The sequence below is a fragment of the Astatotilapia calliptera genome, chromosome 15, assembly GCF_900246225.1.
Source record: "Astatotilapia calliptera chromosome 15, fAstCal1.2, whole genome shotgun sequence".
In the NCBI taxonomy this organism is placed as follows: Eukaryota; Metazoa; Chordata; class Actinopteri; order Cichliformes; family Cichlidae; genus Astatotilapia; species Astatotilapia calliptera.
This window is the reverse complement of record NC_039316.1, coordinates 28,994,086-29,010,104: the sequence shown is the minus strand read 5'-3', so window position 1 is coordinate 29,010,104 and position 16,019 is coordinate 28,994,086. Positions and strand designations below refer to the sequence as shown.

Below are 16,019 nucleotides of genomic sequence, written 5' to 3'. Positions count from 1 at the left end.
AAAAGAAAAACCCTTCTGATCATAAAACTAACATTTAAATAAATTTACTAAACAGTAAAATGAATGCTTCACATGTACCGTTTCCACATAAATACAAAATAATTGTGTTCAAAATTATGTCAAATTATGTACTTAATTAGTTGCCCAAGTGTATTTGTATAAAATAAAGACTTTTGTTCAGTCATGGATAAAAGATTTTAAAGGATAACAAGCACTAATATTACATTCATGATTTCCAAAAAGAATTTCTAATTTGGATTGGTGAGTCCACAGTTTTCCACTTCACAAAAGCGTCTTCGGGATAGTGGAGGCACCTGTGGTTCTGGTTTAGGTATCTTTTAACTTGCAGTGGCATTTTACATGCTAAGAGTTAAGATTTAACTAAGAGTTAAGATAATATATTATACTGGCCTGAGCTTCACTCAGCAAATCACTATGGCACTGCCAGTATTTTCACATGTGGTTTGCAGCAATCTTATCTGTCGGGTAGTTTCAGTTTTACATGAGTGAAGATTAAATCATTCAGTTTTCCCATTAAGTCAGACCTCTGCTCTACATTTTGGAAATCACTCTCTCACACCCCCTCCTCCTTCCATCTGTTTCTAATCAACGCTCTCTGCCAAAACTAAGATACACTTCCCTGAAGAGGCAACTCACACACAGGAAAGTCATGAAAGCAGTCTGCAAGCTAGACCTTGACTGCAGGATCCCACAGGAGTATTCTTTATCATAGTATATCAACACCTAGGTCCAGAATTTCAGAGAAATTAACATCTGTGGTTGTGTTCCAACTGAGTGTTCAAGGGAATCATGTCAGGCTGTTTGGCACTGACAAATATGTAACTAAAGATTTCAGTCATTGGTTGTACACTCAACAAAAATATAAACGCAACACCTTTGTTACTGCTCCCATTCCCCATGGGATGGACGTAGAGACCTAAAATTCATTCCAGATACACAATATAACCATCCCTCCCAAACAGTGGTCACAAATCAGTCCAAATGTGTGGTAGTGGGCACATCTGCTATATTGAGATAATCCATCCCACCTCACAGGTGTGCCACATCAGGATGCTGATCTGACATCATGAGTAGTGCACAGGTGTACCTCAGACTGCCCACAACAAAAGGCCACCCTGGAATGTGCAGTTTTGTCTCACAGCAAAATGCCACAGATGCCACAAGCAATGAGGGAGCGTGCAATTGGCATGCTGACAGCAGGAATGTCAACCAGATCTGTCGCCCGTGCATTGAATGTTCATTTCTCAACCATAAGCCGTCTCCACAGGCGTTTCAGAGAATATGGCAGCACATCCAACCGGCCTCACAACCGCAGACCTCGTGTAACCACACCAGCCCAGGACCTCCACATCCAGCAGGTTCACCTCCAAGATCGTCTGAGACCAGCCACCCAGACAGCTGCTGGAACAATTGGTTTGCACAACCAAACAATTTCCGCAAAAGCTGTCAGAAACCGTCTCAGGGACGCTCAACTGCATGCCCGTCGTCCTCATCGGGGTCTTGACCTGACTCCAGCTCGTCGACGTAACAGACTTGTGTGGGCAAATGCTCACATTCGATGGCGTCTGGCACGTTGGAGAGGTGTGCGCTTCACGGATGAATCATGGTTCACATTGTTCAGGGCAGATGGCAGCTGAGAATGTCCCAGTTCTTGCATGGCCAGCATACTCACCGGACATGTCACCCATTGAGCATGTTCGGGATGTGCTTGACCGGCGTATACGACAGCGTGTACCAGTTCCCACGAATATCCAACAACCTCGCACAGCCATTGAAGTGGAGTGGACCAACATTCCACAGGCCACAATTGACAATCTGATAGACTCCATGCGACGATGTGTTGCACTGCATGAGGCAAATGGTGGTCACACCAGATACTGACCGGTTCTGGGTCCCCAGACCCCCAATAGCGCAAAAAACTGCACATTCCAGGGTGGCCTTTTGTTGTGGGCAGTCTGAGGTACACCTGTGCACTACTCATGATGTCAGACCAGCATCCTGATGTGGCACACCTGTGAGGTGGAATGGATTATCTCAATATAGCAGATGTGCCCACTACCACACATTTGGACTGATTTGTGACCACTGTTTGGGAGGGATGGTTATATTGTGTATATGGAATGAATTTTAGGTCTCTACGTCCATCCCATGGGGAATGGGAGCAGTAACAAAAGTGTTGTGTTTATATTTTTAATGAGTGTAGTTGTGCTTCCATTGAAATGTGTCCAGTTTGATCAAGGACAGTAATATTAAGTACAATTAGGTAGAAAATTCGTTGGGCGGAGACACATCTATGGCTACGTTCACACTGCAGGTCTTAATGCTCAATTCCGATTTTTTTGATCAAATCCGATTTTTTTGTCTGCTTGTTCACACTACAAATAAAATGTGACAGCAAACGCGCTCTAGTGAACGCTCAAAGCGGCCCGCATGCGCAAAAGAAGATGTCACACATAACGCGCTCTGTTTAGACCCAGAGCAAACAATATTGTTTGACTGATGGCCCTTAATGTAAAGACTTCGGACTTTACGTTTCCCAATTTTTGCTTTAAGTTATTTTGTTATTTACATAATAATGTAAATAACCTAATAATTATCCCTATTGCTGTTTTAGAGGAGCGGTGCTTTAAAGGATTTGCAGATTTCTTTCAGATTGGCAGATTATACAGTACAAATAAAATGTTCACGCTTCTCCAACGTTTCTTCCCAACAGTTTCACTGACATCTACACGGGATGGCCAGGAAGCGTCCCAATGTCTTCTCGGGCGCTTCTCCGGCGCTGATAATTGGCGTCTGTCTTGTGTCAGTGACATAAAAGACGGATTTAATGCGACATGACCGTTCAAACAGCAGTCGCTTTCTAAAATGTATCGGATTCAGTACCACATACGAAAGTGACCCAGATCGGATTTGAAAATATCGGATTTGTGCCGTTCACACTGTCATACCATGATCGGATATGGGTCGCAGGGTCAAAAAAATCGGATTTGATGCGCTTTCGCCTGCAGTGTGAACGTAACCTATAGGTTTTCCTCTGTATACTGCCATGTTGCTTTTTGTACAAACTTGCAGCTTTGATTCAGATTTCACACATGCATAGAAGCCCATTTTCAGATACTCAAAATTACCTGGGAAAAACATAACATAACATAATTTTAAATACAAGGATTGTTTTTAATACTTGGATGAAAACCCCAATGACTGCCTGAAGTCTTGAACTCTTGAGATGCACTGCCAGGCCTTTACTGCAGCCAAATGCAGTTAGTCCTAGCTGGTTGGTCTGTTTGCATGTATTTTGTATTTAATAAAGACAAGATTGGGGTGAACGCAGGTGACCAACTTGGCCATTAAAGAAGATCTTCTTTGAGAAACTCTTGATTTGCTTCTGGAGTATTTTTGGGTCGTTTGCACTGTGATGATCAATCCAGTCAGTTTTGAATCTGTGCAGAGAGTTAGCCATGTGCACTTCAGACTTCATCCTTTTTCTGCTATCAGCAGTTACATCATTCAAGCATAATTCCAGTTTAGTTGAATCAATTCAGCAAAATGCTCACAACACTGAGTCTTTCTCACACCGTTTGAATTCCTGGTGTGTAAAATAATGTACTTTTGTCAAAGCCACCAGTGCTTCTCAGTTACACTCGAGGGGTCAGCTGGCAGAGGTGTGCGACATGCCTGGTCATGACCTTAGTAAAATGGAGCTGTCCCTCCCAGCACATGATTTTTGAATGTCTAGAGTTGCTGTTACACAGTCTTGCCTAAACATAAAGGGAGTGCAGAATTATTAGGCAAGTTGTATTTTTGAGGAATAATTTTATTATTGAACAACAACCATGTTCTCAATGAACCCAAAAAACTCATTAATATCAAAGCTGAATGTTTTTGGAAGTAGTTTTTAGTTTGTTTTTAGTTTTAGCTATTTTAGGGGGATATCTGTGTGTGCAGGTGACTATTACTGTGCATAATTATTAGGCAACTTAACAAAAAACAAATATATACCCATTTCAATTATTTATTTTTACCAGTGAAACCAATATAACATCTCCACATTCACAAATATACATTTCTGACATTCAAAAACAAAACAAAAACAAATCAGCGACCAATATAGCCACCTTTCTTTGCAAGGACACTCAACAGCCTGCCATCCATGGATTCTGTCAGTGTTTTGATCTGTTCACCATCAACATTGCGTGCAGCAGCAACCACAGCCTCCCAGACACTGTTCAGAGAGGTGTACTGTTTTCCCTCCTTGTAAATCTCACATTTGATGATGGACCACAGGTTCTCAATGGGGTTCAGATCAGGTGAACAAGATGGCCATGTCATTAGTCTTTCTTCTTTTATACCCTTTCTTGCCAGCCACGCTGTGGAGTACTTGGACGCGTGTGATGGAGCATTGTCCTGCATGAAAATCATGTTTTTCTTGAAGGATGCAGACTTCTTCCTGTACCACTGCTTGAAGAAGGTGTCTTCCAGAAACTGGCAGTAAGACTGGGAGTTGAGCTTGACTCCATCCTCAACCCGAAAAGGCCCCACAAGCTCATCTTTGATGATACCAGCCCAAACCAGTACTCCACCTCCACCTTGCTGGCGTCTGAGTCGGACTGGAGCTCTAAGCCCTTTACCAATCCAGCCACGGGCCCATCCATCTGGCCCATCAAGACTCACTCTCATTTCATCAGTCCATAAAACCTTGGAAAAATCAGTCTTGAGATATTTCTTGGCCCAGTCTTGACGTTTCAGCTTGTGTGTCTTGTTCAGTGGTGGTCGTCTTTCAGCCTTTCTTACCTTGGCCATGTCTCTGAGTATTGCACACCTTGTGCTTTTGGGCACTCCAGTGATGTTGCAACTCTGAAATATGGCCAAACTGGTGGCAAGTGGCATCTTGGCAGCTGCACGCTTGACTTTTCTCAGTTCATGGGCAGTTATTTTGCAACCCTGTTGACTATTTTGAATGAAACGCTTGATTGGTCGATGATCACGCTTCAGAAGCTTTGCAATTTTGAGACTGCTGCATCCCTCTGCAAGATATCTCACTATTTTTGACTTTTCTGAGCCTGTCAAGTCCTTCTTTTGACCCATTTTGCCAAAGGAAAGGACGTTGCCTAATAATTATGCACACCTGATATAGGGTGTTGATGTCATTAGACCACACCCCTTCTCATTACAGAGATGCACATCACCTAATATGCTTAATTGGTAGTAGGCTTTCGAGCCTATACAGCTTAGAGTAAGACAACATGCATAAAGAGGATGATGTGGACAAAATACTCATTTGCCTAATAATTCTGCACTCCCTGTAGTCAATTAGTTTTAGTACCTAAACCTAATCAGTGGGTAGAAGTCAAAGTACTTACCCAGTGAAAATCAGTAACAGGTTTTTCACTCCAGTGTAACTGCAGCGCTCCCACCATCTTATTCACAGGATCATACTGAGTCTTCAACACTCTGTTAAGCATGGTGTGTTTTTGTATTACAACTGAGATCGGAGGTCTTTGCTCTGATAGAGGTTACAGTTTTCTCTGTGTTCAGAGAGTAAGGAAACACCACAGGCAGGAGGCGCAGGTCTGACCCCTTGGACTTTTTGGCCTCTTAGGTGTCTGAAACTAAAAGCAGTGTGGAGAAGCATGTAGCAGGCTGCTTTCAGAGTCACTGCGAATTAATAATTCATTCTTTGTCTTTCTTTTTTGGGAGGGGAAAGAAGTTACTCAAATGTAACTTTGCAGGAAGTCAGTTAGAGAAATTGTGATGAATGCTCAAACTGCTCAAACATAAGGGTTTGTTTGTAAACCATTTGCAATGGTTTTATGTACAGCCAAAATAGTTCACAAGATCTCATTTGTAATTATTAGAATTGCTGTACTGCAGGACAGACATCAGAAATACATGTGTTTGCTGTCAGTAACTCCCTGTGGTTGTGGCAAAGCTTTACCGATTATATTAAGTCAAAGCAGTGCAGATGGATTTCTCCCTGTTGGTTTTGGCTCAGAGAGCGGTGTTACTCTGTGTTATACACTGTGCCACGCACACTGTATCCCTTGGCTGCCAGACCCAGCAGTGGCCTTTGATTACATGAATAGCCTTAGCTGAATAGGTTGGCAGAGAAGACCACCCAAAGGGACAACCTCGTTGCTTTGTGGAGAAGTTAAGAATGCAGTGCTGCTGCTGTGAAAACCTCCCCTATCACTGCCTATGACCCTGGCCCATGAGTGATCGTTGGTGTTTATACTGTGGCTGTGCTGAGAATACCAATGTGAAGCCGACCAAACATGGAGAGAGAGCCTCCACCCTCTTAGTGAGCTGGTGAAATAAACAGAATGTGGATGAAGTAACATTAACTTCAGCCTCCTGGTTGTTAGTGCAGTTCAAGGCTATTTACTTTTCATAGAAGTTTTATGAAGGCTGAAATTGCATTCAGAAAGTCCTCACTTAAGTACACATTTATTCTTAAGGCAGCAATTAACTCTGATATGGCATCACTGCTTTTTCAGGCAGCTAACACAATGCTAGGCAAAAAAAAGTGATTCAGAACTTCAGCTTTATTGCTGAACTACACAACCCTAGAACAAGATGCAACAATGCAACACAAAACCAAGGCATGACTAGAACTAAGAACTAGACCACACAGCGAGAGGGAAGACATGACAACATGACAAAGAATAGCAAAAGACTCAGTCAACATATACACAAGAGGTAATCAGAGCAGATGACACATCCAGGGAATATGGATAATCTAACTGATGGAACATGACGCATGGGAGACAAGGGAATGTCAAAATAAAGGGAAAACACACAGAGGGATGAATGTGGGAACAGGAAGGAAACAACACATGGACCAGGACTACAAATGTATCATCTAGACAAGACAGGGAAAGCACACAGACACTAAGGAGAGACGCTGAAGACAGAACACAGAGACAAGACAAAGACAGACTGGATATGGATCATGTGAAATAACTGTAATACTTAAAATACTGTAGGAGTGAAAAGAATTCCGATTTTATGTCAATTTTCTGTTCAAAGGGGTAAACCTAGCCTGGCCTAACAAGCCTCTTAATGCTGTTGTTTTAATGCATCACTGCCAAACATAACTAGTGTTTATTGGTTACTTGAGACATGGTGCATAATGGGACATATTTGGAACTGCCTACAACACGATCTTTGTGGTGTTAAAAAAAAAAAGTCTGTCTTGGGACCAGTGTGACTCGCAGAGTCATGAGTTATACCTACCCATCGGTTTGAATCTGAATCTAAAAATACCTTCCTCAGACTCTGACAATGCCTTCTTTGTGCTGGAAGTGTCATGCTAAGTCTCTTCCTGTTAACAGACTCACACTGTGTCTGCAAACTTTGCAGCTTTTGATGATCGAACCTTGCAAAACATAGAGAAGGCTCATGTCTGGGACTGTGAAGAGAAGATGGGCCAGAAAATCAGAGCAGCTTTTTCTTTTCGGCCTGCTGAGCGCAGAGTGAGTGTTGAAGCTTTAGACCCTCTGCCCACCCTGGCTGACCAGAGGGGAAGGGGAAGGGGAGGGGGAAACAACAGAAGGAGGGATCCCGTGTTGAAGGTGAAAAGGGTGCCAAAGTCCTGCAAATGGAGACAAGGGTTTAACACTCAGTCTGACTCTGACAGTTGAGTTGGGGGTTGAACAGTTTGGATGGCCTAGCGTGCTCAGCAGACACAAACCCTCTGTGGCTCATTTCCCGCTCCCTCTGCTGTTCTGTCTCTCTCACTGTTTGTCTCGGTTTCCAGTCTTCCCATCTGTATGTGATTTAGGCACAGGCTCAGGGGAGAGGCAGGTCCACTAGGGGAGAGGAATCGGGGCAGGGAGGGAGAGAGAGAGAGAGAGAGAGAGAGAGGAAGGGAAGCAGTCAACACAAGTTTGTTTTACAGGACTCAGCTAGGGCCGGGATAAGGGGCAGTGGTGGATCTGGACATCGCAAGCTGTGGAAAAGCGAAGCCAGAGGGTGCAGCCGATCATAAGGAGCTGCCCAGGGACTTCCCTACAGCCAGTGGACACTGATTGAGACTTAAACGGAGGATCAGTGGGCAAATACAAATATGGCAGCAAAATCTCTGCCCTTCTGCTTTCTCTGCATCTTCTTATCGATTGCAAGAATAACTTCTGGGGAACAACAGCAGTCAGTTCTCAAAGTAAGACACATTTGGTTTTCCTTCTTTTTGGCTTGTATACTGTGAGTGTTATCAGTTTCTGACTTTCTATGAGTTATGATTGAGTACACAGGCTTTTGGGAAGCTGGAAATGATGTCTTGGGAGTTTGGGTTCTTTGCAAAGCTCTCTGAGGATACAGAAACTTCACAGTGGTCTTGCAGTGGGTTCGCATGTGTGTTTATACCATCAGAGGTACCCCAAGACAACAACTCTGATAGGCTTTGAGTTACTGTATGTGATTCAGGCACAGCCTGCTCCTCCTGCCCCTCCCTGACAGTTCTCTAATGGAAAGCAGCTACAAAATGTTGAGCAACAGCACGGGGAGGGGGCACAATATGCAGTAAGGGCATGGAAGCCATTAATGACTACTGGCACACACTCTACAGTTCCATTGGCAATAGCTTTAATACTTGTAAGCTCACACGCTTAACTTAAAAGTATTGAATTTACGATCATAATAAACTTAGACCGTGGGGAAAGATGCATGGAGATAAATAATGTGATAATGTGAAAGTCTGAGGTTGTTGCATGTGCATTTTCACATAATATAAAAACCCTGGCATGATCATACGGCACAACACTGGTCTTCTTTCTTCTTCTTTATGTTATAATACGACTCAGGCCGGTGTTTGTTTGTGAGTGCAGACAACAGCTGGTCTTCTAGCAAAGCAGTCAAAGATGTGTTTCTTTCCTTCAGTGTTCAAAGAATAACTTGCTATTAGATCCCGAAATCAAAGTTTGCTCCGAACCCACAAGTACTCAAATCTTTGACGGACTTCTAAAAGTCCATTTATGTATCTTCATTATAGGCTGTTCTGTTTATGATGACCCAGTGCCTGATATAAGTACAATGACTGCATTGTCTTGTGCAGCTACTAGACCTCGAAAGTGGTTATGGTTAAGGGCAGTGTTTACGGACCTTGCTGAGCTTTGCTTTTCTTGTCTAAACAACAGAAAAAAAATATAGCAAAGGTCTGACACAGGACAGTAGAGAGGAAACTGGACTTTGCTGGAGTCTCATAAGAGATGGTCTCAGTGAAAGAGTACTTGTCGTGAAGTCATTCTTCAGGAATAGAAACAGGGAGAAAAAGGCTTAAATATGCCAGTGAGAAAAGGCAGTGACAGGTTTTATCTCGTGGTGAATCCAAATGTAAAAATTTTATGCTCATATCATCATCAGTATGTACAAAAGATGTGTGTCTTCAGCCATCTTTAAAACACGTTCAAGGCCCTATCATAGTTTGGGGCTGTATTTCAGCCAGTGGTGTTGGAAGACTTGTCAAAATTGATGGAATTATGAAATCAGAAAAGACTGGTAAAAGAAATTACAAGGAAACCTGTCAAAGAGGGTTCAGACTTTATTTAAGAAAAAAGCTGATTATACCAAATACTGATTTTCAAGCTCGTTGGAATTGGACAAACGCTGTTTTTACATTCTGTACTGTAATTCCAAAAAATATATGCATGTTTTAAAACATCACAAGTATAAAAAAGTGATCGGTGGGTGGTTCAAGACTATTGTATAATACTGCAAATCACTGCAAAAATTAAGTTTTTGTGGTGCCTTGGTAGTGCTTGCAACACATTCTTAACATAATATAAATTTATAGTTAGAGATAAATCTAGCACTTTAAGCAAATAAGTTATAGTTAATAAATATCCCTAACATTGTGATAATAAATATGAGATCTGTATGAGCAAAGTCACTTATAGTCGGGATGAGATTCTCATGACCCAGGGTATATCCGGATGTTCAGAAGAGTTACAATGACTAAATCCACCGTCTGACCATCCCTTCAAGGTCAGTCTAAGTACAGCAGATAACTCCATTTGGGAGGCAAAGCGGAAATGACATTCAACCCTCAAGCATTAACATTTAATCCACTTATAGTGCCCTTGTGCTAGGAAAATCTCAAAAAGCAGGCAGAAGTACATATATTATAAGCAACACATCCACAATAAGAGCTCCGTGTACACACATGGCTGTACAAATTTCAACCTATATTATGGGACAGGGTGTTGATTTTAGGTGAGCTAATCTGTGGAGCCATAAATTGTTTTTTGCGTGTGATACCTGCCTTATGGTCCATCCTCAGAGCCTAGGTCAACACACAGATACTGATAAATACCTAAATGTCAGAGAGAGTGAATCATTGGAAAAGTTATCTTCAGTTAAAAAACAAATCGAGGTTATATAATATGCTGAATGTAAGCTTTGTCCTGCCCTCCCAGTGTAGGAGGGCCACAGAGATTGTTCACATTACTAAGCGTGCTCACAGCTGGCAGAGAGCTTCAGATGTTTGTGAATGTTATTAATGCTTTCAGGTTTAAGTTTCTATCAAGGCTATCAAATCTATTTCTATTTGGCATAATCAAAGGGAAATCTAATAACACAAACACTGTGAGGCCGCAGACTTTATTTGAAAGATGTAGTTTCTGAAATTATGCTTGTTTTAAATGTGGCTCATTTACCCTCTTTCATTTTTTTTTTTTTTTAAAGAAGTGGCTGAGAGGCTATAGATTTCTTTTTAAGTTTGTTTGAGCAACATAAGCTTTCTTACAAATCAAAGTATGTTGAAACTGTAGTCAAAAGCAATATTCACCTAAAATACACCCAAATATTTTGCTGAGAGTAAAGTTGTAAGATTGATCTAAACTGTTTGTCACCAATTCTGTTCGTAATTGTTATGGTCCGAATTTCTACACTTAACCAAGTGGCAGAAATCCCAAAAAGTTTATTCTGTTCATCTGGACGTAGCGTTTTTTAAAGGGAGAAATGTTTCATCCCTCAGTGGCTTCATCTTGGCTTTATGCAGATGATGTTCTTCTATTAGCTTCATCAGGTGGTGCTGAGTGTGAAGCAGCAGGACGGAAAACGGTGGAGGGCCCACCCTGGTCAGGGAGAAGTGGCTATTCAAAGAGTGCCTTGCAGTCTTATTCAGGAACAAGGGGAGATTTGGCCATGTCAGCAGTGATGCAGATGCTGCACAAGTCAGTAATGGTGAAAAGAGAGCTGAGCTGTAAAAGCAAAGCTGTCGATTTACCGGTTGATTTACTTCCCCACCATAACCTATGGTCACAAGCTTTGGGTAGTGACTGGAAGAATAAGGTTGCAGACACAATAGAAATTAGCTTTCTCTGAAGCTTGGCTGGTCTCTGCCTTAGAAATTGGCTGAGTTTGGTGATTCTCAAGATAGACTGACAAGAGTCAGATGAGGTGGTTCAGGCATCAGATTAGGATGCCTCCTGAGTGAGGTATTCCAGGCATGTCCTACCAAAAGGAAGAGCAGACCCATGGCATGCTGGAGAGATCACGTCTATCAGCTACCCTGGGTGTGCTTCAGCATTTCCCCAGACAAGCTGCATGAGGTTGTGCGGAGAGGGAAGTTTGGTTATCAGTTTAATCTACTTCAGTCTTTATGCTGACCTAAGCTATCTGGTTACCACTGTTTTGTACTTCTTGGGGAAATGTCAGATTATCATGGCGAAGAAATTGAACTGACAAAAATCACTTGATATTGATGATTTGTATTCATATCAACTGTAAGAAATCTGTTTTAAGTATGAATGTGATTTGCATTTCTCTTCTGTCTTTCTGTTTATGGCCAGATAAACATAATGTATAATGTAACTGTTTGTTCTTCTGTTTAGGCTCTCTTGTAAAAAGACATAGTCCCTAACATTCAAGTCTAAAGATGTCCAAGTCCTAGCAGTATACCATCTGCTCTTCGGCCCTCAGCCCCCTTCCTCTATTCCCCTGTGTATATGAACTGCAGCTGTTTGACCCATCACAGACTGTCACACAGTTAATAGGTCTGAACTATTTCAGAAGACTTTAATGTGCTTTTACAAATGATAGATAATTGGGATCTTTGTGGTTTTCCCATAAACTTTAGGCTCATTAGTTCTAATAGCTTAAACTAACATTTGGGGCTATTTTTTTTTTCCTTTGAGCACTGATCCCATTGCCACATTTAATAGGAGTATGTGTATACATGGAAGGTTTACACATAAGTGTTTACGTGATAATAATAGATGTCTCTGTGGATGCTTTTCCTGTAGACTCAGGGAAGCCTACAGGAAATGGATCAGCAAGAATAATAAGAGCTCCTGTTTGCAGGATGTTTCACATCAGCTTGCAACATAATAACGTCTTTGTGTCGCAGCCCATCTGTGAATAAATCAAAGGAGAGTATGAATCACATGTGGGTATACACTACTGTATGTCTTTGGAATGTTCCATCGTCTGGTTATTCTGAATGCAAAGCATCAATGTCCAGCAGAGTGAGTGGAACAAGGAGATCAAACTATGGTGGTCTTGCAGACTACTGCAAACAAAGTGCTACTGTACACCTCACTGAATGGTGCTGCTTCAGAAAATCAAAGATAGTCAGAGGGCCGAGCGTGTGCGTGACGCCTCTGAACTCTTGCATCACATTGTCGTCAGAAAGTCTGGTGAACAAACATCAGACAGGATGTAGTGTTTGGACTGATGTTCTGTAAAATGTCAGGATGCTGTACTTTTATCGTGTTGTGTGTTGAAACTGCTAAATTATCAACCATCGATTCAAATGCCCAGAAAGTGAGAGCCATGACTGAGAACCCTGGGTCAATAGCATTCTTATATGTTGATAGATAGCACAGGATATGTTAGCGATATTTATCTGTATTTGGTTCTATAATATTTTAATGGAACTGAACATCAAGCAGCTTCTTGGTGATTAAAGTTAAGCTGCATTTTAGCCACATGCTAAAGCAGCATAGTTTAAGAAACTGAGAGATGTTACATTTCAAATCAAGTCTCTTATTGTGGTCTATTTGTAAACTTAACTCTAACCCTAATCAGCTTTGTGCAGTCATCATTAGCGATGACATCAGTCCTAGCCCCAACGCTAAATGCTAAGGTCAGAGCTCAGTCCCTGAAGAAAATGCACCCGAACATTCTCCCTCTATCACTACTATCAGTCAACATTTTGCATTTAATGAATGAATATTGCACGTGGCACATGACATATACATCAGTTTACCATATAACTGAGTCCCGGTATAAAACTTAGTTATGTGGCAGATTCACTTGTATTAAGTTTTGCTTTACCCTGACAATAGACTAACAGATGGACTTAACCGCTGATGTTTCACACACTGTTTTTACACTTGGCTTCAATGTTAGTATTTTATTTTCTGTCATGTTATATTTTCGTTTGTTTTTTTGGAGCTGGAGGCGACTATATATATATATATATATATATATATATATTCAAATTTTATTCATCAAAACTGAAGCACAAACTTCCTGTAGCTGCTGTACCACAAACTGTTTGTCAGATAATTCCATTATAAATGCTCCAAGTACAGTGACTCAAGGAGAAGCCTAAAGGGCAGCTCCCAGCCACATTTGCCTTTGCCAAGATCCACCAGTCAAAGTCTTAAACTTCCAGTAAAGGAACCACAGTTTTAGCATTGTTATTCCACTTTTCATGGCCTGAGGATGTTGTTTAAACACAAGTTTAAACAACCAATCAACTTAACTTTGAGAGTTCCTCAGCTCTTACCTGCAGTTAGTGTGTCTACTTAACCCAACTAGAGTTTTCTACAAATTTTTACTTTACAGAAAACTGACATTTCTGTTCCCACTGCAGGTGTGTGGCAGGGGATTTTTCCTCAGTGAGCAAAGCGAATGCCTGCCATGTAACTGCAAGGGGCATGCTGACTACTGTGAAGACATCACTGGCATCTGTATAGTAAGTTGACTGCCTTTCACTCAGTAAGGTGCCCGGGTACACAAATGTTGTCGTAAACATAATATTTCCTCTCGCAGAACTGCAAATACCACAGCATGGGTGATTTCTGTGAAATGTGTGAAGATGGCTACATTCTGACTCCTGGCCTGGGTGGACGCCACACCTGCCAACCATGTGCCTGCCCCCTCCCCATCCCATCCAATAAGTAAGCTGCTCTGCTGTTGCTTGTGTTGCCACAAGACTGACAGACATCTCAAAAATATTTTCTTCTGTGTGTCCGCCCAGCTTTGCAGTGCACTGTGACAAAGGAGGTGCCACTCCACGGTGCAAGTGCCAAGAGGGCTACTCTGGAAATTACTGTGAGAGGTCTGTGCTGAGAAGGCCTTGAACAAGCAATCAGTAAATTATGTAAATCAATTATAACATAACTGCATTACCTGCGCATTCAATAAAAAGGTACACGTTACAGACTGAGCAGAGTTTCATGTCAATGAAACACATAAAATATATTTAGGTTCACAACATTCACACTTATTTTATCTTACCTACTTAATATTGGAATGGCCACAATATCTATACAGCATCTAACTCCAACTGCCATATATAGTACAAAACTTTTAAACACCACAACATTTATGAAAACATGAGATCTCTGTAAAGTGCAACATCACATACACTGTCATTTATATGCATAGGACTTATGCTCACACCCAAGATGAATAGATTTTGCTAGTAATTTGCTAAAGCTTACGGATCACTTCTAACTGGTTCATGAGAGCAGCCTTAGCTTTGTTTGTTTTGTTTTTTTTAAACAACGAGGAAGAAAGTCATGAGCTTTTGGATGATCTGATATCCTCGTGTTGGTGTTGTTCCCAGACCATCATGAAAATGTTGTTCCAGGTTCAACATTGCAAGTGACCAATCACATTGTTGTGACGTTATTCCTTTGCGCACCAAGCCATTCGTGCATTTATGAAATTCCAATGTTGCAAGGACAATATCAATTCTGCTTACTGTTTATTAAAGGGTTACTGTTAGTGTTAGGGTTAGGGTCAGGATCCGTTGATCGGCGGACAGAGGCGGTTTCTCGCAGCTTAAGTACAGTTTTTTGTTTTACGCCGGTTTTTCCCGAAGTTGCAAAAGTATGACGTCACAACATTCTGATTGGTCACTTGCAATGTTGATCCTGGAACAACATTTAGTATGATGATCTGGGAACAACACCAACACGAGGATATCAGATCGTGCTGAGCTTTTAGTTATGTGTTAACATTTAAAACTGAATAATGTCCAATTTAGGCATAAAGCTACAACAATCATTAGCTTTGCTTGTCTTGTAACAAAGGTCAAAAAGATTTTCCAAAAGTAGATTTTACTTTACTGTGTTAGACAGTGAGGCTCTCAGTCATCTGCAGTTTCTTCCATCCAGGTGTGCTCCCGGTTACTATGGCAGCCCAATGACGACTGGTAGTTCCTGTAAGAGGTGCGACTGCAATGGTAACACTGACCCCAACCTGATTTTCAACGAGTGTCACAATGTGACGGGCCACTGCCAGCACTGCTGGGGAAACACTGCCGGTGCCAACTGTGAGAGGTGCACCCCAGGGTTCTATGGCGATGCCATCAGTGCCAAGGACTGCAGAGGTGGGGATAATGGGTGAATACCCATACTTTGGGGGGTATTTCCTATGGGATAGCTAATGTTTGATGCATGAAAGCATTGTTCCTCAATGTTTTATGGCAGTTCTCACACGATACCCCAACAATGTAATTTGTGTATCTTAAGCCAGTCGCATAGATGGGTGTGTAATGTAATGATGGGAGATTAATGAAGTTTGTTGATGCAGTTGTTCTGGCTGGCTGTTCAACATTCTTGTCATAAACTCAGTGACAGTAGTCAGGCATTCCAGCAGCTCATTGCAGACTGCACACACTGACCTGCACTATTGTGTCACACTGTCCTGAAGTCGCCATAGAGTACTTCACAGGAGGACTATTTTTTACAACTTATTTACTCAGTTTAACCTTAGCTGCTTAAAAGAGATGACAAAAGGTGACAAAAGTGCAGTTTTTAGCCCCA

At 41.7% G+C, this 16,019-nt stretch overlaps 1 protein-coding gene across 1 annotated transcript in view; it reads left to right on the top strand.

Moving 5' to 3' along the window:
* Positions 1-7,671: 7,671 nt before the first annotated feature.
* The window catches only part of lama4 (laminin, alpha 4), a 33,361-nt gene continuing 25,013 nt past the window's right edge, over positions 7,672-16,019 (top strand). Inside the window, exons 1-5 of the mRNA XM_026194639.1 lie at positions 7,672-8,179; positions 13,838-13,939; positions 14,017-14,144; positions 14,225-14,305; positions 15,369-15,583. Coding sequence (XP_026050424.1) covers positions 8,087-8,179; positions 13,838-13,939; positions 14,017-14,144; positions 14,225-14,305; positions 15,369-15,583 — 619 coding nt within the window. The 5' untranslated portion in view covers positions 7,672-8,086. The remainder of the gene's footprint in view (positions 8,180-13,837; positions 13,940-14,016; positions 14,145-14,224; positions 14,306-15,368; positions 15,584-16,019) is intronic.